General features: G+C 36.3%; 1 protein-coding gene across 10 annotated transcripts in view; it reads right to left on the reverse strand.

The window, feature by feature from the left end:
• The window catches only part of UBR5 (ubiquitin protein ligase E3 component n-recognin 5), an 82,081-nt gene that overhangs the window by 36,847 nt on the left and 23,857 nt on the right, over positions 1 to 21,377 (reverse strand). For 7 of the 10 annotated variants that reach the window (XM_082753143.1, XM_082753144.1, XM_082753140.1 and 4 more), the window contains 9 exons: positions 15,183 to 15,332; positions 13,003 to 13,214; positions 8,859 to 8,975; positions 8,667 to 8,777; positions 7,756 to 7,910; positions 6,259 to 6,376; positions 5,211 to 5,395; positions 4,720 to 4,829; positions 3,015 to 3,127 (listed from right to left, as the gene is read on the reverse strand). In XM_082753143.1, the coding sequence (XP_082609269.1) occupies positions 3,015 to 3,127; positions 4,720 to 4,829; positions 5,211 to 5,395; positions 6,259 to 6,376; positions 7,756 to 7,910; positions 8,667 to 8,777; positions 8,859 to 8,975; positions 13,003 to 13,214; positions 15,183 to 15,332 (1,271 nt within the window). The remainder of the gene's footprint in view (positions 1 to 3,014; positions 3,128 to 4,719; positions 4,830 to 5,210; positions 5,396 to 6,258; positions 6,377 to 7,755; positions 7,911 to 8,666; positions 8,778 to 8,858; positions 8,976 to 13,002; positions 13,215 to 15,182; positions 15,333 to 21,377) is intronic. The other 3 variants (XM_082753136.1, XM_082753142.1, XM_082753139.1) reach the window with 1 other exon arrangement.

Raw genomic sequence — 21,377 nt, forward strand, 5'->3', positions numbered from 1 at the left:
ACTAAAAAAAAAATCTACACTGACTTTATTAAGTGCCTATTAGCTCTTGTAATACAGGAAATAGGGAATTGCTTTTTATTTTGCCACATTTAAGAACTTTTGAAGTCTTTGTTTGGAAATCTTAATGCTCGTTCCTCAAGATGACTGTGCATAGTGAAATATAAGTGTTTTATAGATCTATTATCTATTCCTTATACTCACTGAAAGTTATCTACTCAGTCAGTTAAGACTAAAGGACACAGAGAAGTCCATCCAGACACACTTCATGTATGTGCCTTTCTCTGCCCCCCAAGGAAACGAAGTTTTTCAGCCCTGCACTTGCAGTTATTTCTGAGATTGTAAGCCTCTCTAAGGAGTTGCTGCAATGCATTCTAATCAGAACCTTCCAAATAGCTTTCCTTGATATACAGGCATCTTACGCTATCACCAAACATCAAGGCCCTTTGAGTTTCCTAGTTGAGTCCATAATTTTCTCGAAAGGAAAACAAAGCTAATGGAAGAGGACAAGGGGAAGAAAAACATTTTAATTTTGATAAGTAGTAAGACTTCATTATGCTCTCAGTCTTGATTAAACTAGGTAAAAGCCAGCAGTCTTATTAGGCCCCAATTTCTCAATACTTCCTACGCAGAAAGTCCCTACAAAGCAACAAAGACCTAGCTGTTAGAAACTTTCTACCTCACAGGGGACTGATGATAAAAAGCATCTTTCACGCTTTCAAGATATTTTAGCCAATAAAAATCCGCACATTTGTTTTCTCCCAGTTTCTCTAGTGACGTGTAAGGCTAGCAAGGGCACTAGAGAAAAGGATGCACTGACAAATATGAAGGTATTGGCACATTTCTGCAATAAAGAGCATTGCAAAGTGCCAGAGCACTGAATACCCATATACTGTAATTTTACTTTAGTAGCAGAATTCCTACTTCTAACAGCAGAGCACCAATGAAGACTATGAATACTACCAGAAACTTTGAAAATTCAGACCCTGTCGAAAGATTTGTGAACATTAACTCTGACCTAGAACACACAAAGACAGATTTATACAGATTTATACAGAGACTTGCAAGACAAAGACCAGAGAATCACAGAATATCTCAGGTTGGAAGGCACCCAACAAGGATCATCGTGTCCCAACTCCTGGCTCCACACAGAACCACCCCAAAAACAATGGTTCAACCACGACTTCTAGTCTGACATGTAGAACGTTTGTTTTTATATGACTGAGTGCTGCTACAAAAAACTTTGTAAACGGAGGCCATCCATAGCAATATAGCAAGGATATGACTTTCTAAAAAGTCATTCAGCAAACAACATGCTGCGATGAAGGTATATTTGGGACTCTAAAAGGGCAGTACTTCTTAACCCAGGAAGTTTTAAGAGACTCCAAACCCATTTGACTACATTTTTTGCAGTCTTTAGCTTCAGTATGTATTCAGGAATCATTTGTGTGTTCTTGTTCAGAAGTCAAACTACCCTTCTGTTGAATTCAACTCACAACAAGCTGAATTGCTAACATTGCTGTTTCACACTGAACAACACTAGCTATTCTGGGAGCCTGCAGGATAACACTGCAAAGAGTATCCCTTCTGCAGTCTCAGGTGCCTCCAGTCTTTTTCATACAGTTGCACAACTGATCCAGATTACATGCAGAACACGTATCAGGGAATGTACCGTGCTCTGTCCTTAACCTAGACACCACTAGGCAAAATTGTTTGTGATTTTGTCTGCTGGATTCTATCTAACCTTCAAAGATTAGGTGTTACAGAACTGTAACAGTGGAAAAGTGAATGATATACATCACTGGAAGAAAAAAGCACTTTTGTCATAAACAACTGTTACAGAGCAGACAAAACCAGTAATTATATTAAGAAGAAAACCCACTTACTGGTTTTATAATTTCAATGAAAATATGAAAATATTAAAATTCAAACTCTTCTGTTATTTATTACAGTACCTCCCCTTGATGCAGCTCACAAAGACAGACACCCCATAGCTGTTTAGAGAACTAAACAGCTTTCCCACAGCGGGTATAACAGGCAAACAATGGATTCAAATGACTTCAACTAGATCTCAAAACCTCATTTACAAATATAGAACAGTTTTAATGGATTAAGTTGCTCCATACTCCCCTTTGCAGAAATGATCTAAACATGAAAATAAGAGTTCATTGTGGGCCTCCTCCCTTCAAATACACTGCTCAAGGCAAGCCTTCCACTCTAGAACAAGTATAGTGAACATGACAAATCTAACTGTTACTTCCTCTGCTGGAATTATGTATTTATTTCTTTTTAAAATATCCTCTATGAATCAGGTAGAAAGCAACCCAATGTTTTAATTTCCTGTAAAACATCTCTGGGCCTTCCCATTGTCCTTATTTTTGATAAGCACAGCAAAGAAGTGTCTAGATAACCTAGTACCTCTTAACATCACACAATGCTGAAGCAGAAACCAAAAACTTTACTGCTTTCTTGTACTGAAGGGCTTACTAGTGAGAAAATGAAAAAATCCAGGGACCTAACAGATTTGCTAGATCAAATAATTTTACAGTTATGTTAATGAAGCACGTTATTTCTAATCAAAACATTCCTGTTCTTTGATTGCCAGAACAGAGTCACCCAAACATGAAGCTGATGTGCACATAAAAGTCAGTCACAACACATGCAATTCTTCACTATCTCACTGAAGTGCAGCAGTTACTGTTCCATTCACCAGAAATAATCTTTCAGATTAAATCCCATCTGTTTCTTAATATTTTAGTTCAATTCAAGAGACTTGATTTTTACGATGTAGCATGTTTTCCTCCCAACAGTCTACTAGTATTATTGTGCTATGCATAAACAAAAATGTAACAGAAGTCACGCAGCTGCAGCATTCTGACTAGAATACAGCTAGTCACAAGCTCTCGTGCATCCCCAAAACTATCAGTATACCACATATAATAGTGCAAAGCACTTTAACAGTTAGCTCATCTAAAATGATTTTAAAAAGATGGTAGGAGAGTGGATTTTAGACAAACCTTGCCAACAGGAACATTTTTAACATCTTCTACAAACACAACCTCCCTCAAAGACCACTGCTCTTCATTCACTTTCTCCTCCTCTTTTGGGGCAGGAGTAGATCGTCGTCGCTCTGAGACAAAAGAAAAGTAATTAATTAAAAAAGACTTGAAATATTTAATCAGTATCAAAATGCATTGTTTAGAACCCACGAAGTATTCCTACCCTCACCCCTGCTAAAAAAGAGTGTCAATGTTCAAGTATAGAAATTAATACTAGAGATTAATGTGAAAATGGACTTACAATGATCAGAACTACCTAACAGAACACTCTGCCACTACTTTTCCCCAAAAAAAGGTTAGTGCTAATAAAAGATATTAGATAAAGAAAAATATTTTTAAAGACATTTAATGAAAACTAATTACAAGAAATTGTCTTAGCAGGGCTCAGGTATTTATGCTGTAGGTAACAACCAACTTGTAAGACCCTTCATTCAGCCCTGATACAGCGTTTCCTATCATCCATGCAAGAAGTCTGCTTGCCCACTAACCTATGGATTTTCGGTAAACATCTAGTGTAGCAGCAAATTAGGCATAAAATAGCTATTTAGGCCATAAGATTTTCTGCAAAGACATGATCTGAACATTAACCATAGTAAACTCAAACACACTGGGGAACAAATTTAAATACCTAACGTATCTAAATTAACACTGATAAGAATCTTTATCTCCTGAAGTTTCTATAGTATAATTAATACCATCAACATAATTAAAGGAAGAAGCAGAGAACTTCTAACAATGGGCTTAACTTCAAACTCTAGTTCAGAATCCCACGCAGAGTTATAGTCAGTGAATGAATAATTACAGGTGAAAGAACTGCAAAACACAAGGCATCAGTAGCATGTGCCTCTAGTTCTGTGAGTCAGTACTGCACATCTGGGTATACAACACAAGATTCTTGGTCACTGAATGAGGCAACTCAATTCTTTAAGTGAACACTTAGAACTGCACTATGTGAACAAGTAGAAGAATGGAAAAGATTCCTTCAAATGATGGTGTTGCAATTAAGCCTTTAATAATATGCAAGTTTAAATGGAAAAAAAACAGATGCACAAGAGGTCAGTGACAAATTCTAATACAGCCTTTTCGGTTGTACTTCAAAAGTTTTGTTGTATTTAAAAAAAATAGAACTTAATGCAATAAAACTTCCCACCTGTTTTATATATCAGTAAGTAATGACTGGTTTTAGTCATTTTTTATAATACCAACCATTTTTTATAAGACCAACTACTGCTCTAAGCAGTGAAGTTCACCTGCAAGGCAAGTTGTTTAAGAACACCTCAACCTTAAAAGGCTTTTTCCAAAAACAAGTTCAACTTTTGGGATGTAAACAAACTATCACGTTCCAATTAAACATACAAGAAACTATCTTCAGACTTCCTGTTGATCACCTCCTGAAAGACGCCTTTGATTCTGAGAGCTGTTATATTTGCTTAGGAACACCCTGCATCAAGTAGTCACTGCTTATACTACCACATTTAAATTTGACTATCTAAATTCTATTATAAAAGCTTTTTATGTATGTTGTGGCTCACACCAGAAGACTGAAAGAGATTTTTACTTTTTATCAGATTCTGAAATTAATACAGTATCTTTCTAGGCCTGCCTTTTACAAGAACTTATCTGGACAAACGTTTTATATCACCATGAGCTCCACATTACTTACTATATGGCATTGATGCGCTGCTGGCTATTGAAGATGCATCACTGCAAGTGGAAGCTGGGGATGGTGGAGGACCCATCTCGGTTTTCACTGGTTCCTGTTTGCTTTCAGGTCTAAAATACAAAGTTTTATTTAAAATGAAGGAATGTGGGGTTTTCCATGACAAAGTGTCTCTGCGTACAAGAAACCAGCCATTTTCTCTACCTTCTCAAGGAACAACAACACTTCCTCATTTAATTTTTTTGAAGCTAAGTAGCTTCCTACCATGAAACTAACATCCTAACTTTCAAGGGTATGCATCCAACATTGAGAATGGTGCTGTGCTTCTTAATCAGGGATTAAGTTTTAAAACGTTAAGGAAAATGTATAAAATGTCACAGAAAACAAGCACCCTTAGTTGGAAGCTGACCTCTCTTCTTTTAAATTCGTATCAATCAACAATTCTAAAGAATATCAAATACACGTTCTCTTTGTGTGTTCGCATCCTCACTTACTTTGCTTCTGTCGTTTTGCTAGCTTTCTCCAGGTTTTTCAAGCTTTCTGGTGACCGAAGCTGAAATCGACAGCTGTCATTCATGTTCCAAACAGATTCCATTAACACACCCACTTTAGGAATTCCAGCATTGATTGAAAAAGCAACAGCTCCAGCATGATAGAGGGGGTTATTTCTTAAGCACACCTACAGAAAGAAGTATTTATTTCTATGAGAACAGTGGGCCATACTGAGGGAAACCATGTATGCATGTATTTTCTTGGTAACGTACATAGGCAAAAAAAAAAAAAAAAAAAAAAGGAAAGAAACCTTACAGAAGCATGTGAGAAAAGGAAAGTCAGCATGATGTATTAAGCTTTTTTTTTTTTTTTTTTAAGAGGCTATTGTGCAATTCACAGCTGAAAATAACAGCTTTAGCAGTGTAACTGTTTAACACACAGTATTTAGATGCTCAACTGCAAAAGGAGGGATTCATCCAAAAACAAAGACTCCTCCCAGAGTTGATTAAAATGGATCAGGAACCAAAAGAAACGTGTTCCCTGGGATGGAGCTGTCTTCTCTCATACTTATTCTAACACTAACCACAAAAAGAATCCTACATTTCTGTATCAGCTATTAAACTTTTTGACAAAGGCTTCAAACCGAATGCCTATTCTGCTGCATACATACATCAGTCCCAGACCTGATCTTGCAGGTACTTAAGTGCAAAATATCTACAAAAAAAATATCTACAAAGCTACATGCTTTACTGAGAGCCATAACATTACTGAAATTTCATTCTCTCAAAATACAAAATCGGTGAGTAAATTAGAAGAAAAACACTTTGTATGTGTACAGCTCATTTCTCCATGTTTGCAACAATAACCATACTAGTAAAAAAAATAACATTAACAGGACACATCACAGTCATGTAATTAAAATATACCATTTTAATACCATACAACTTTGGTGCACAACAGGAATGGAACCTGATTTTTATTTTTTTAAGAACAGGCTGTAAGCTCATCGTACAACACTGTAAAAATGTCACCTGTGACTGTTACACTTGCCTGGGTTCCAACAGTTATATTTGGCATGGAGGAGATACCAGCACTAGACTTGGGCTTTTTATTTTTTGCTCTGGCCTTTTCTAGCATTTTCTTCCTTTGGCTGAAAGGAACTACACCCCTGTGGAAAAATACATATTTTTAATAAAGGCTGTGAAAGAAACGCTTTGTTTAAAGCTTTGAACAATTTATTCCTTCTGCTTAATGAAGTCACGATTAAATATACAAGCCTCTGTGCCATCTTCTCCCAAAGAACTGCATAAATGACATTTTTCTCTTCATCACCACTTTCCAAATTCATCTAAAACAGAAAATCTATTAGAGAAGGAGGAAGACAAAGCACACAACATATGTCACTGCTGAATGGCTTTCATTTTAGCCCAAAACGTTTTGAGACCTCTATCTCAGATGGCATGCTCCAGTCACAACTTTGAAGTTGCGGGTTGCTCCCTCTGAACATGACAACGCCTTTCCTATGACTAGTTGTAACTTCAAGAATTCGCAGTTACTGGGGAAGAGGATAAGCCTTTTTTACTTTTAAATTCTAAAAGCTTCTCCTCCTCTCTGGGGGCACAGCTGATGGACTTCAGATTCTTATGGCAGATTTAAGCAGCTACAAGGCAAAAAAAAAAAAAAAAAAACAACCAAAGAAAAACAAAAACCTGCAACTGGTTTTGTAACTAGATCCACTCATTTTAGCTGACAATAACACCTACATACACAGTTAAGCATGCTTATTATTTTGATGCTACACGATTTCAACACTTCATGGTTTAGCCACGGTGGGTTAAAGGTTTAGATGCTTTTGTTTGGAAACCTCCTTCACATTAAGATGAAAAACATCCATTCCTAATGTTGCAAAGACCAAAGTCCTGTCTAATGTATCAGAGCCAACTGTAACCAAGTACATCAGTAGTAACAAGCTTCTGTCTACATCTGATTAACAGAAAATCAACAGTGTTATTTTTGAGGGATTTATTGAACATAAATCTTTTAATTGTTAGAATACTTCAACATTTTATATTTTGCAATGTTTATGAGTTAGATAATTTCAGCAACAAGCTCCAGAAGGAGCATCCAATATTATTTATCTGTTCCTTAGGATTCAGACCACAATTTCTAAAAGAACCTGACAGGAGAATGTGGACTTCATATCTGGGTAAGCCTGTTCCACATTTATAATCTGAAAGATGCCTGAAAGGCATAAAGAAAGCTATTCTCTTACACTGTACAGTACTGATATATCTGAATACTAAAGCATTTATATATGTCTCCTAATAAAAATAACCTTATTCCCTTAAAGATTTTATAACTGGGTTGAAAAGCTTTAAGCATGAAGGAAAAAGAATATGTACACTTTAAAAACTGAATTTAAGCTCAAGCACAGAGTTTCAGAACCCAGAACTGTAGTCAAACAGTTTTGCAAAGACTTTAAGAACCAAGGATATTAAGACAGTCAATGGATCTGTATTTTTATACATAGACACAGTATTTACTTACCACCAATACAAGTTGTTCTCTAGTTGGGCACATGTATAAAGAGCACAACAATGTAAGGAAACAATCCGTTCTCCCTGAAGCTCCGAGTATGTCTGTGCAGTGTGCTCTAATTTAGAAGCTACTGAGCTTAAAGTTTCATCCACCCAGGTAGCAACCTAAGGGAAAAGGGAAGAAAGGAACAGAGAACACAAGGGAGAAAAAAAGATGAAGAGATTTGCACCAATAACGTAGTATTTACTGGTTTTGAAATGACCAAAAAAAAAAAAAAGTAGCAATGATCCCATTTGGGATGTTACCCACCAGCACCTTTTACTTTCCTAGAGAAGAGCTTTGCAGATTTTTTTTCCCCTCTATTTCTAGTACCAAACAAAAAAGTGACAAAAATGCAGGTATGCATCATAAAACAAGTGCATATGCTTTACCAACAACACTTCACAGTATCAGGTTCACTCTGAAGTGGGCATAAAAGTAAGTTTAGGTAAAATAATTTACAGTACTGAAAGCTTCAATGCCCTCTGTTTTTCCACTAATTACATTAACAAGCATCTCTGTTCCAAAACCCATATTGGTTTTAACTACACCAGCAAAAAGCCAAGCATTTCCAATAACCAGATAAAAACAGATACGCTTCAGATAGCCTTTTTCAACTGTAAATCTACCAGATCCAAGTGGGTTTGGTTATTTCACTGGGTTTTTGGTTTTCTTGCTTTTGACTTTGTTTTTATTTTTTACATTTTTACAAAGTATCAGCTGGATTCTTTTTGCAAAAGAGCTGAATGAACAAGTGAAACACTTTCTACTGAACTAACTTTACCTTCTACTAAAGCTGAAGGATTAACTTCTCTACTACACACTGCCAGTAAGTGGAAAAAACAGCTTGTCAAATTCAGCAACAGGCACTCAGCTCATACCTTGTTATTTTCAGTAGCAACAGTTGCTCTAATACTATTTGCAGAGAGGAGCACTATCTTTTCATTGGTTAATCCCAAGAACATGGCTCGTGGATGATGTAGTGAAGGATTCTTTGGAAACAATAAAAAAATATTTTAGATATTCAAAGCATAGAAAACATTCCAAAGGCAGGATTTAAAGATGTACAGTACCTGTGCATTTCTGTAAGGCTCTGATTCACTCCACTTCCACTGATAGAGTTCTCCTTTACTGCTAACTGCCACAAGCTCTGAATACAGGGCTCCAATAGAAATAAACTTTGTTCCATCCTATAAATACAGACATAGGAGGTCTAAAAAAGTGAAATTATACAACCTGCATATCAAGATTTTAATGTAATAGATATAAATAAATAAAAAAAAAAAATTCTTGTAACTGTTTTCTCCAGAGTTCCACCGTATGCTGAACCTGTAGAGAAAAATGTATTCCAGATGGTCTAAAGCTCAGCATTGCCTCAAACAAAAATATGCAGTATTGCTGCTGATAGGGTGAGGGAGGAAGAAGTGGGTACTTACATAGTATTTTCCTGCAGTTGAGCAAAAAATATACGTGGCAATTAACTCTGATGGGTTATTAAAAGCTTCCACAATATTTTAAGAACAACACACTGCTCACACACTTGGGAAGATCTCAACTTCCAACATTTAAGTAGTTTATAAAATTATGTTTATTTTTTTGAACAGTAAAGCAATATAATTCCATTACTCCATTCCAAAGTAAACTCATAAAAGATATCTTCCAACTAAATCAGACATTAATTTTTCAAATTCTCTACCTCATCGATTAAACAATTTCCCTCTTCCACTACTAAATGGGAAAAAACAACTGTAAACACAACCAAATTAAAAAAAAAAAATCAGTGTGCTAGATATCACTTTAATACACCATTAAGACCTAGCATACCAGACAAGCTTCTAATTATAGATTATTTTCTAATTATGGACTACTTTCAATTTTTTTCCTCTCCTTTCTAACATTTTAGCACATCTCGTAGTGAGTAGTAGAAACATCCCGCTTCACTTAGCTCAGCTGCTTTATTCTGTACACTACCTGGATCTCACAGGCCCTTTTTTCTCTCACATTTGGTTGCTTACCAATGTTGCATCAAATACTCAGCAGTTATAATCATTCTTTTCCAAGCTCCTGTTTCCCCTCGCACTGAAAGGAACCTCAGACTACAGACCCGTGAACTTGGTAATTTCACAGAATATTTACTTCTGCTTACTGAGAAACATTTGTATAGGCATTTACCAACCCTCAGCCATTGCACCCACAGTTTTTTCTCAACTTCTTTACCAGTAGAAACTAAGCATTCCCTTCCACTTCAGGGAAAATATAGCTTTTAATAGATGAAGTAGCTAGTGTAAAATCAGATGCTATAAAATTGTCTTCTAGAGCTTCAGATCTGAAAGACAGGTGCATGATAACTCATGTTATCTGGAATAGTTATCTCCCAGATCAGCATATTTAATTGCCTCTCTTGGATCAGAAGATACCACATGTAAGCCTTTCAGCCATCTGATGGGAAACTGAACTTGTGTCAGACTGTTAAAAAAAAAAAAAAAAAGCCCACCATCCAGTACATGTACCTTTCCCCTAAATTAAGGGGCTTTTCTTTCAGCTTCAGAAGTTTACTAGTGGAAACATTTTGTTTCATTAATCTGGATTTACACATGGAAAAAAAAAACACAATTTTCATGCATAGGAGCGTAGATTTCAGAAGGTATGAAATAACAAAGGATTCAGTATGTTTCTTATCAAAGTGCTCAACTTTGGGAAAGAAAAGAAAGAATGCAGCAGAAAGAAGAAACCACAAGCAATTCTTTCATACCACAATAAAAGAACCTAAAGTTCGTTAAATTGTAGGAGAACTTTATTGCTCTGGAAGGCATCTCCCAGCATAGCACAGAAGTAGCATAAATGCTAATTTGAGTCATGATTAACAATTGCTATCACATAAATATTGCATATTCTGAAAAAGTAACCTACTGTAGCATAATGAGATTCAAATATTTCATCAGCATAAAGGAATCTTTCAAAGTCATCTGTCCTAATTCCTCAAATTATGGAAACCAATTAATTTTTGCTCCAAGACAGTATCATTGTTACTTTTTATACTGTCAATTTGTTTTATAAAACTTTTTATAGACAGCTTTATACCACTAATTCAGCTCAGAAGAGACCCATCATCCATAAATTTTCTTTCCCATCAAAATATTAGCACTTGTGACCTAAAAATCAGGAGCATGGCTACATACACCTCTAGAACATCACTCAAGACACGAACAGTGCAAAGATGCACAAATGGCATGACAGCTTTAGTTCTGTAATTGGAGTCTCATGTGCTTAACTCTGAGTTCAGACCAAAGGAATTACATAGCCTGAAGATCGGTGACAAAAATCTTTGCATGTCAATAGCTAAACAGAATATATGTACTTCAAACAAGCTAAATAAAGCTCAGTTTGTACCTAACTACAGTCTAGGAGGAGAAAACAGCCATACTTGTCATACAACAGACTGGCTCTGCCAGGTAAAATACATTGTTTTCACTGGCAAGTGGCACACACTACTAATACCAACAAGATTTGCACTATTAGAAGTAGTAATTTATTGAGTTGAATTCTTGGAGCTGATTTCACTTATGTAGTGGAAAAAACTCTGCAATGTTCCACATCATTAGTGTCAGATGTGGGTGAAGTCGATAATGTTGGGAACACCAGCAGCTCTCCAAGAGTTTCGTCCATTCCTTTCAGGATGGTGCTCTACCTCCCCTAAACTGCAGTTCCCCATCCTCATCGTGGATTACTACATTTCATGTGCTAAACGTGGAAGTAATGAAATATGAAGGAAAAATCTTGCAAACAAGACTGGTTATTTTGTAGAAATTCTTCATGTACTCAAATCTCTCCCCTAAGTTATTCTTAACTTCCAACTTTCACTGACATCTCCAGATCTCCTCTCCAATTCTCAAATTGGAAGAAATATCTGAGCTGGCACTTCAGCTAAATCATCTCCCTCATGATTTTTCTTGAAGAATTTCTGTCGGAACATACCCCCAACACAACTTAAAAGTGGGGCTATAGCAAGAAAGACGTAGAACAATTGGTTATGAATGTTCAACTGAGGGACAGAGTAAAAAGTATAGCTAATTCTAGATAAAGATGAAAGGCCCTTCCTTCTAGTAAGACACCTCCATTTAACTGGAAGTTAGGGTTTACAGCAGTGCATATGCAAAGATGTCTTGTGGAAGAATGCCAGTATATCTGAACTGAGCAAGCATGCAATTAAACATCGCAGCAAGTTAATTTCATAAAAGATGTCCAATAAAAGATCGCAATAATTATCCTAGGGCATAATCTGCTAAGTCTACAAAGAAGCAAAAAACCACATCAGGGTGGAGAAACAAACAAAAATACCTAACACCTAATTCCGTAAGTTATTACTGCTAACATGTTGAATGGGCTTAACAGGAAAAACGATCTGAAGTAGCGAAAAACAAAACAGTAATAACAATGATAATAACACTATCAAAACACAGCAGTGGACATAAACTGATTTAGTATGTAGACTAAATGTAGACTAGATTTACTTTTTTATGCTAAAAACCCAGGAATCTCTCTACCCAAGCTAGATGGCCTACCATTCAACCATTATGACAACGCAAGCGGAACAAAAGCTGTCATTTTTCGCTGGCAAAGAAGCTCAAAGATACTGGCCAATTAAAAAGCTAAAATAAAATCACACCTTAGACACATGAGGTCTGGTTGGGAGAAGAACTACTTGATAAACATTCTTTTTAAGGTATCTACATTTTTCAGTTTGAATGCCAGAATAAAGATGACAGGGATTAAAAGTGAGCTGCTGTAAGCAGAAATAAGCTTCTAAATTCACCTCCCTCTTCAAGCTCTCTATCTATATTGAATCTGAAAGGAAAAAAATAGAGACAGGAAAATAAAGCAATAAATTGAATAAACTGTTTTATGAGTTTCCTTTTGCCTGTTAAATTCTTTGAACACCTACGTACTAAAAGAAGAAAAAAAACTTTATGAACTACAGCAGTGTATTCAAAACATGTGGAAAAGGAAATTAATGCTTCTGTTATTAATGTCTTAACTATGAGGCTGTAAATATTTAGTTACAATTTTCATAAGTGGGTAACAAATATGCTTTATTATATTATCTCTCACAAACTAAGAGGAGCTATTCAACAAGGAAACAAGAGTATTTAATTGGAAAAACAAAACAACAGATTTATCGCACAGCATGCAAATAAAAGAGGCAGAAAATTTCAGTACCTTATCCGGCCACCACTGCAAGTCTTCTCCTAGAGAAACAGGGCTTTGAACAGGTGTGTTCTTCTTGTCCAGGTTTGGTTCCCCTTCCTTACTTGTAGAGCCTCTTTCATTATCAAATGAGGCTCCATCAAGCCACCTTCGTTCACGCAAACGTAAAACGGACTCACGTTCACGCAACAGCTCAGAGTCTCTCTCTAAGGGAAGAAGGAGAACTGGTATGCAATTGGGTCACACCAGTGGGATAAAAGTAAGCCACTCTCTAGTAAAGACCCTTCAGGATGCAACTAACAGCAGTTAAATCTACTCACAAAGATTAAAAATAAAAAAAGTCCTGACATGCAACATTCAAAATATTAACCCTTTCAAGCACATGTACTTTAGAATTACTAAATATAAAAATAATAAGCTAGAAATAAAGAAATAGTTTTGTGCATCATCAAAAATGCTACCGCATTTTCATTTGCATCATGAGAGGCCAGATAGAGTAAACATAGAAATTTAATGTTTTACAGTACAAAATACAGAGTTTTGTAGTACTGTTTTTAATCAATGAAGTAACAAAAAAAAAATCTAGGTCTATACCATCTGTTAGATATTTATGCAAACCAAAAAAGAGTATTTATTAGAGAGTTTCATAATAACTTTCCAAAAAAAACAGTAATTTGAAAAAGTTAAAGAAAGCAAGCATTAAAAAAGCTTTTGTACACAAGTTTGATAATCCAACCCCTCGTGTTTAAAGCAGTATCCTGTAGGACTGGATTTAGTAAATTAAAGCGCATCTGTTTTGAGTAGATCAAATGAAAACTTTTCAAGAGTCAGACAAGTTTTTAAAAAGGATCCTTGTAGGAAAATGTTCCTTACCAAAATGCTTCCCCTCCAATTGGCCTACAAACTGTCTAAAGCCAGTACTCTGCAGTTCGCTCATGCAGATAAATTTTTTAAATCAGGTAATCAAACTAACTTTCCAAGAGTCAACTATGCATGGAAAATAAGGATTATAAAATTCGTGGTAACGTCTTATATAGAATAACCTTAGGAAAGGAAAAAAAAAGGAGGAATTTAGAAGGAGTTATGTCAGATGCTGAATATTTGTACATGCACATAATGCATTTAACCTATTAAGTATTTCACTTATGCTCACAAAAGTCAACTGGAATTACATGTATGAGATGACCACGTTACTCTATCAGTTTCAATAAATTACACCAAGTCTTGGGTCTTTTGCTGTATTAGAAAATTGGCAAAGTTTTTACATAAGCCAAACATAACAGCTTGTCTTACAGATATACTTCATAAATTACTGTACTTATCTTCTAGCAATCACCACACTGACCCCGACTAGTAGCTTTGTGACAGGAACTTACATGTTCAGCAATTAATATACTAGAACAGATTCATGAAAGGCAACAAAACTATACTAAACAACAACAAAAAAAATCACAGCAGAGGTTGGATTAACAGTTTTGAAATACACTAGGTATTTGCAAAATAGCTTCAAAAAGCTAGGAAGTTGCTGCACATTCTGTTCTAAATCTTTTACGTGTAATATGCTTTACAAAACAAAACCAAAAATGCTTCAACATGGTCTTGGTATCAACTGCTAATAATTCTCTCTAATCGGCTATAAAAATGCTTCAAAAAATCAAATTGAAAAAAATCAAATTTAATTCTTTCTCCCTCCTTGATCTTTAAACACATTTCTCCTCATTCCGTAAATATAACCTCCATCATGTAATACTCAGGGAAATGTGAAGAACAGCATATTAAGAGTAACCTGAACCAAGAAAAAAAAAAAAGATGAAGAATGCTGCATGTCAACAATCATTACTGATTTTTGAGCCTAATTACATATTTGTAATCCATTATATGTATTAGTAGGTATTTACACTGCAGTTTAAAATAAACTCAGCATGCAAAAATTTTACATCTTGCAACATCAATGATTGACAAATTAATTTTTAACAATACGTGACTATCAAGGTTCTCACAGAACTTACCTGCTGACATTCACCAATTCATTAATAATTTTGATGACCAACAATCTACTTGTCTACTCTACATTCGACAACATATCACAGTCTACTTTCGCATTAAATCAAAAACTAAACCACCAGTGTGCACTATCACTAGCTTTTTGCACAGCAAGCTACTTATTACAAAGAAAAAAGGTGCAAAATTACCTCTGGATGAGCCTAGCCTGGAAAGTGATGAGCGCCGAAAGGATGGATAACCAAAGTAACTAATATCTTCTGAAAACATAGCATCAGCATCAATAATGACACTTGGGTGAGCAGAATGTATGTCAGCATCCAGAAGAGACATAAGATCCTCTATAAGAGGAGACAAGGGTCTTAAGTGAATAATCAGCTACTTAAAACATCAGCTAGAGAGACCATCAACTAAATAAATATCAAAACAACAAAAGAAATCCTATCTAGTAATTGAATTTCTGCTCTTCAGATTCACCAGTTCCAACTCATGTGCCTCCTATGCACCCACATGTACAATCAAGCATGGTATAGACTAGTGCATAAAACCAGTTTCCCTACAAGAACTGCTCTCTGTCACTCTTCTAACCACATTTCCCAAAGAAGTCTCGCCCAAAACAATTTTCTTCTGTAACCCAAAAATTCAGACTTTAGCCTTTCTCTTGGAAGAGCAAAGCCCTGTGGATACACATCTGACCCCAATGGATACATAAGCACAGATGTGCACACACTCATGCACACAGACAGAACTCCAAAGATGACCTAGAATTACAACCTAGAATTAAGGAAGGACAGAACTGAGGGTGAAAGCTGGCCTTCACAAAGCCACGTCTTTGATGGCAAAGGTTACAAGTTCCTCCACAGAGAGTTTCTCTCAGAGTGCCATACTTCACTCCCAAGCTAGCAGCTTGCAGCTCTCAGTACAAACCTTGAAATGGCAGCTACATTAACAACAAACGGTTATCTGGAAGAAAGCAACATTTTTAAAAATTACATATATATTTTTAATACTACACAGTTAAACTCAGAAAGATGAACTCATACCGTGACCACCTAAGCTACTATTTCAGAAAACTTGAATTTCTCTGAAGTAGTGATCATCACTGAACTATCCATTTCCTATGGTTACTAAACTATAGCTACTATCCACCCACAAAAGAGGCTACTGAAAATTAGTAAAGCCCAGAAACACTGACTGACAAGACAGCTAAACCAGACTGGCACCTCCTTGCTACAGAAGGGACAGTCCTATTTCCATCCCTCATCACTGTGACAAGTCCCCTCCTTGGGCCAAGGTGGGATATCCAAATCTCAACCAGCTGTTTCAGGGCTTGCCTTGAAATAATTCTTCATAGGATATGGAAGCCAGGTGGGAAAAGAACCACCCCTTTCAGCAGCAGTAATCTTCAGGCCTAGTTAAGCGGGCAGTCAGACAGCACCACGAAGGTGCTACGTTACCACACACAGCACCACCCTCAGCACACGTGCTGCTGCTTCAGGAGACAGCTGTGCCCGTTCTGAAAAGTCCACACAAATTTGACTGAAAATTTAATCAGGCTCCCAAAATTAAGTTTCCAGGCTGCCACACAAGGTAAAGTCAGGAGAGCTTCTCTGGGAAGCAGAAGCACTTAAAGCACTTTGCTTAAACCACTCATGACATTAACAGAAGGCCATACCCCAATTTCCCTCAGAAAGCACACAAGGAATATCTTCAACACATGTAGTTCTCAGCCTCAACCTCATAATAAATATAAAAGAGTGACCAGAAATCAAGGTTTGGATAAGCTAAATAAAAGCATTCTTAACCTTAAAGGCTGGTTATTATGGGCCTTTTTCCTCAGTGTCTGGAACAAAGTGGGGAAAAAGAAAAAACAAACAAGAGGGTATTCCAAAACTGAAAAGAAACTAAGTCCTCTCTCACAGCTAGCAGTAATTCACCTAACAGTTCTATTTATTGACACTAAAAGTGAGAGCCATTCACATCCCAGCAAATCACAACAGTCATCCTTACATTTTCTGGAGTTTAGGAATTTAAGACAAACCAGCCATCAACAACTGTCTCCAGAAGAAAGGGTTTCACCTAAGAACAGCACTACAAATAGTGAGCTCTGGGGACTTCAAAGCAAGACCTGTGAGTTATTTTTGCAATAAATAACCCACTGGAGTATATAGTCTGTGCTTCTAAAAGCACAGTGTGGAACTGTATGGTCCACACGCTGTGTTTTATAACATGATCCTTGACCTTGACTAGGTCAGAAAACCTACTTAAAAAAAAATAAATCTTGTTTGGCAAGCAGGCTCTGCCTTACCAAAACACTTAAGATCTCTCAGGGTGGCCTTACCCTGTTGCACATTTTATCAGTTTTCCACTGTTTTTCCACAACAATAATGCAGCAGAACACCTCACCTTAAATATCAGCTTTTAATTACCATAGTTCAGGAGCTGGAAACACAGCTGAAACATTTATCCTGATGATCACATTCACCATTCCCATTTCTTCCCAGGTAAGCTCCACCTCTGTGCAGTCTAGCAACTTTCCAATTTTTTGGTCATTATTCAGCCAGAAATTGGAAAAATTTTGATCTCTTTTAGGAACAGAATTGGCCAGCATGGGAAAAAAAATCACTAGCCTCATTCAAAATGGACAATGTCCTTTAAACTAAGCTAAACTAGAAATTATCCTGAAAGAAAATATGCACTAATTCATCGAACACACACACACACACACGTACTTTCCAGCATTTTAGATATCTTGAGGTTAGCTGTATTTCCAAACAGGAAAGTAAGTATCCAAACCATAAGACCTAAGAACTGAAACTATGCATTTTTGGCTACATGTGCATTAAGACAAGTGAGGAAATGAAGCCTTTTCTTACCCTCTTCTTTCAGCTTCATATCAGATTTTATTTTTCTTCCAATATTTCTGTAAGAGATCCCCCTTCTTCCATCCTCTATACCAGCAAACAAAGGTGCTAAAACCAGTAGGGATAGGAGCCAAATCCACTCCCCTTCAAAGATCACTGGAATTTTTTAGTTCTGTGAAAACACAGATACTGCAAGGCTACATCCAGTTAAAGAATCCAGGTGGGGAAAAAAAAAAGGGAAAAAACATTTTCTATGACTTTGTTTTTCTGCTCTTCAGGAAAAACCCATGAAATAGTATCTTTTGTTTCTTATTGCAGTGGTAGACCAGAATCAACCCCCTCAAATACTGATTTAGATGTGATGATTCTGAGCAATATATTTAGGTGAGAAAGCACCTATGACCTAGTAAATACCATTGAAAATTAAGAGGAAAAAGATTTTAGAGGACATTTTAAAAGGGGGGAGCGAGGGGGGGAAGGAAGGAGGAGGAGCAGACTGTTTCAATATACACGTAAACTGTATTTGATTATTTTATTATAATTTTCCAATAGCTCCATGGGTAGCATTAGAACTGTTTTTTATGGATTCATTAATTGAAGGCATTGCCTGGATCAATTCCAACCTCAAACCGAGCTCACGTTTAAATGTTTTCCATCAAGGGGGCAATCATAAGGTGTCTCCCCTTTCCTCAGCTGCGTATTTTTATGAAAAATACAAGAATTCGATGTCTTCACAATCCAAACTTGAAAGAAGCAGAGATAAAATTGGCAAGCCTGTGACAGTGTAAGACAAAAACATGTATTTTGGTTTCCTAGGAAACCAGACTTAAGCAGAACTCCAGACTTCATTTCTTGATAAGAGATACTTATTCAAAACATTACCCAACTGAAGTTCATCTTCAAACCCAAGAGGGAAAAAAAAATACACTAAGAAAACCACAACAAACACGCACCTAATTGTCTTCCCTGAAGGAAACCCACTGAACACCCAGGTTTTAAACTGATCTCTACATATGCTCTGGTTCCCATCCTTCCTCACTGCAAGGCAATACAGTAAATACTGCTGACACAAGCCAATCTCTCTCCTTACGAAAAAAAAAAAAAAAACAAACACTGATTTTTCCCTTTTTAGAACAAACTCATCTCAGATTCTGAAATTCAAACTAGTCTGGATACTACCAAAACTGTTCCTCAAGTCCCAGTAGTGGGAACCCGCTATACAAAGGCGTTACTGAGCAAACATGCACACATGAACTATACAAACAACCGAGTGTTTTAAATTCTATAGAACCAGAGAGTACTAACAGAACATAAAGCCTGAAAGAATACTCTAACACAACCTGGTATGGGCTGGAATATTAATCTAGACTCCTTTGAGTCTTTTCTACACTAAATTATTTTGTTCTATGTAGTTTTTACTTTGATTTTTTTCCTCATGTATTTGTTACACATCAAATGAACCCACATTCCTTTCACTGAATCATCATAAAGAAACAGGACTAGATTAGAAAAGTCAAAGTACACAAGGCTCTAAAAATAAATTTCTAAGAGAACTTATTGAAGGCAATCTGTACAGAAAATTAAGTTCTGCTCTTCACTTAAGACACTTTTGAAGAATTCTGGAAGAATTTAGACATTTCTTTACTTCCCTTAAATAATTCAGATGCATAACCCTTACAATACTAACTGGATTTATATCACAATTGATATATTCATGAAATCATGACGTATTAAACAACAACTTACACATTTCACAGTGCCTGGAAAGAATCTCAGCATTTTTTCTTTTTGTTTCTTTTTATTTTAAATCAAGTGCAAGTTATTTCTCATGTTTAAAAAAAAAAACCTGTCTTCAAAAGTTTAGAGGAGTAACACCTAAATTGAAGAGTCTGATCTAAGCAAAGCACCAGACATGCAGAAGGGAGAAAGCAAAAAGCAGCATACCCTTTCAATCAAAATGCAAGAGCCTCAGAAAGTCCTGAGGCAAAAACAGCCTTGTCTTTTTTTTTTTTTTTATTATTTGACAGGAACAAAACCAAAACACTTTAAAGTAAAATTTGGCATCATAAAAAGTAGAAGTTCATTATCTTTCAGAATCATGTATAAATACCTGACTAAAAATAGAATGTGTGTAGCAGTTACTGGGTATCTACAGCTTCCTTCTATGAACTCTGATGTTTAAGGTCCCAAAGAAAATCCAGAAGCAAGATGACAAGTGCAAATAAGAAGAACACAAAGTTTCTGGAGCAAAAGACTTAAAAACTGGCTCTATGTAGTTCTGAAGGTCAGAATATCGTTAATTTTTCCATAGAGCTACATGCAAGGTTCTCCAGCTATCAGGTTCTCTTGAAATCTAGCCTGCATGATTATGTGATACAAGTAAGGGTTGGTAATCTGTACTATTTAATATACCAACAGTAGAGTCGTGACAGCACTGATCAGTATTCAGCTAGACTTCTCCAAATGTTTTGATCACATTCAGTTATGAAGTAAATCCATTTCTGCACAACAAGCTTAGTTATTTTTGCCTGTAGAAGTCAAATAAGTTAAGACAGACACAGAAGGCACAGCACGTTCTACAAACTGTGAATTACATCTTTGCAGACAGACAGGGGCTAAGACATGTCAAGTTTCATTTCAGTTGTCATTTCTACCCCTTTTCTCACAAAAACTGGAGAAAAGATAGCCCAGTTCCTCTGTGGGTAAAGGGGAAAAACAGTAGGTTGTGATCTCTTGTAGGAAAGATCAGCCTAAACAGGTGAGAAGCCTTCTAAATAAAGCCAAGGACAAAGTTGTTTACTGAAGACAGTGTAAGTCTGCGTTCAAGCTATCATCTCAAATACAAGAGACAGAGCGCAGTGCAGGAACCTTCTAATAAAAGCTACTAGCCACAGGTTGTCAGACAGTCCCTGTTAACTGATTCCTATGATCCCAAGAGGTATTAAGAGAACAGTTAATGCTGTAAGGAAGCTGGTTAGTACAGTTAAAAGGAACTTTCACTGTGAATGACTAACAGTGAATTGCCTTCTGAAGGCAAGCTCTGTAGGAACACGCTCTGGTATGCTTAGAGTAAGAACTCCTGCTTTGAATACATGCAAAGAGTTGAGAGAATTTAATTCTTCCAATGCATCTACTGCTATAAAACTGATCACTAAAATCAAGACTCATATTAAGGATTTTTCACCAGAGGATTCTTGATCCTACAGCAAAACAAAGAAGCTTGACTGATGCAACTAAAGCCAAGAGACAAATGAATTACAAAGCCTTTGCTGCAGAACAAAAAACCTTTGTCTAATCATGTGATTGACAAGATAAAGATGGAGGAAGCCCATGAACCTTCCTGGTGAACCAGATGAGCAGAAAAAATATCTATTAGAGAAATACCAAAATGTCATTTTGACACACAAAAAGAAAAACTAGTATGTAGTCAGAGTTTAGATGTGTTCTTATCATGCAGTGCATCTAATACAAACATTAGATTTGGCTGCTGTGCTTTCAAATATGTTTACTCAACAAGAAAAG

Source organism: Aythya marila (genome assembly GCF_965140915.1).
Source record: "Aythya marila genome assembly, chromosome: 2".
NCBI lineage: Eukaryota > Metazoa > Chordata > Aves > Anseriformes > Anatidae > Aythya > Aythya marila.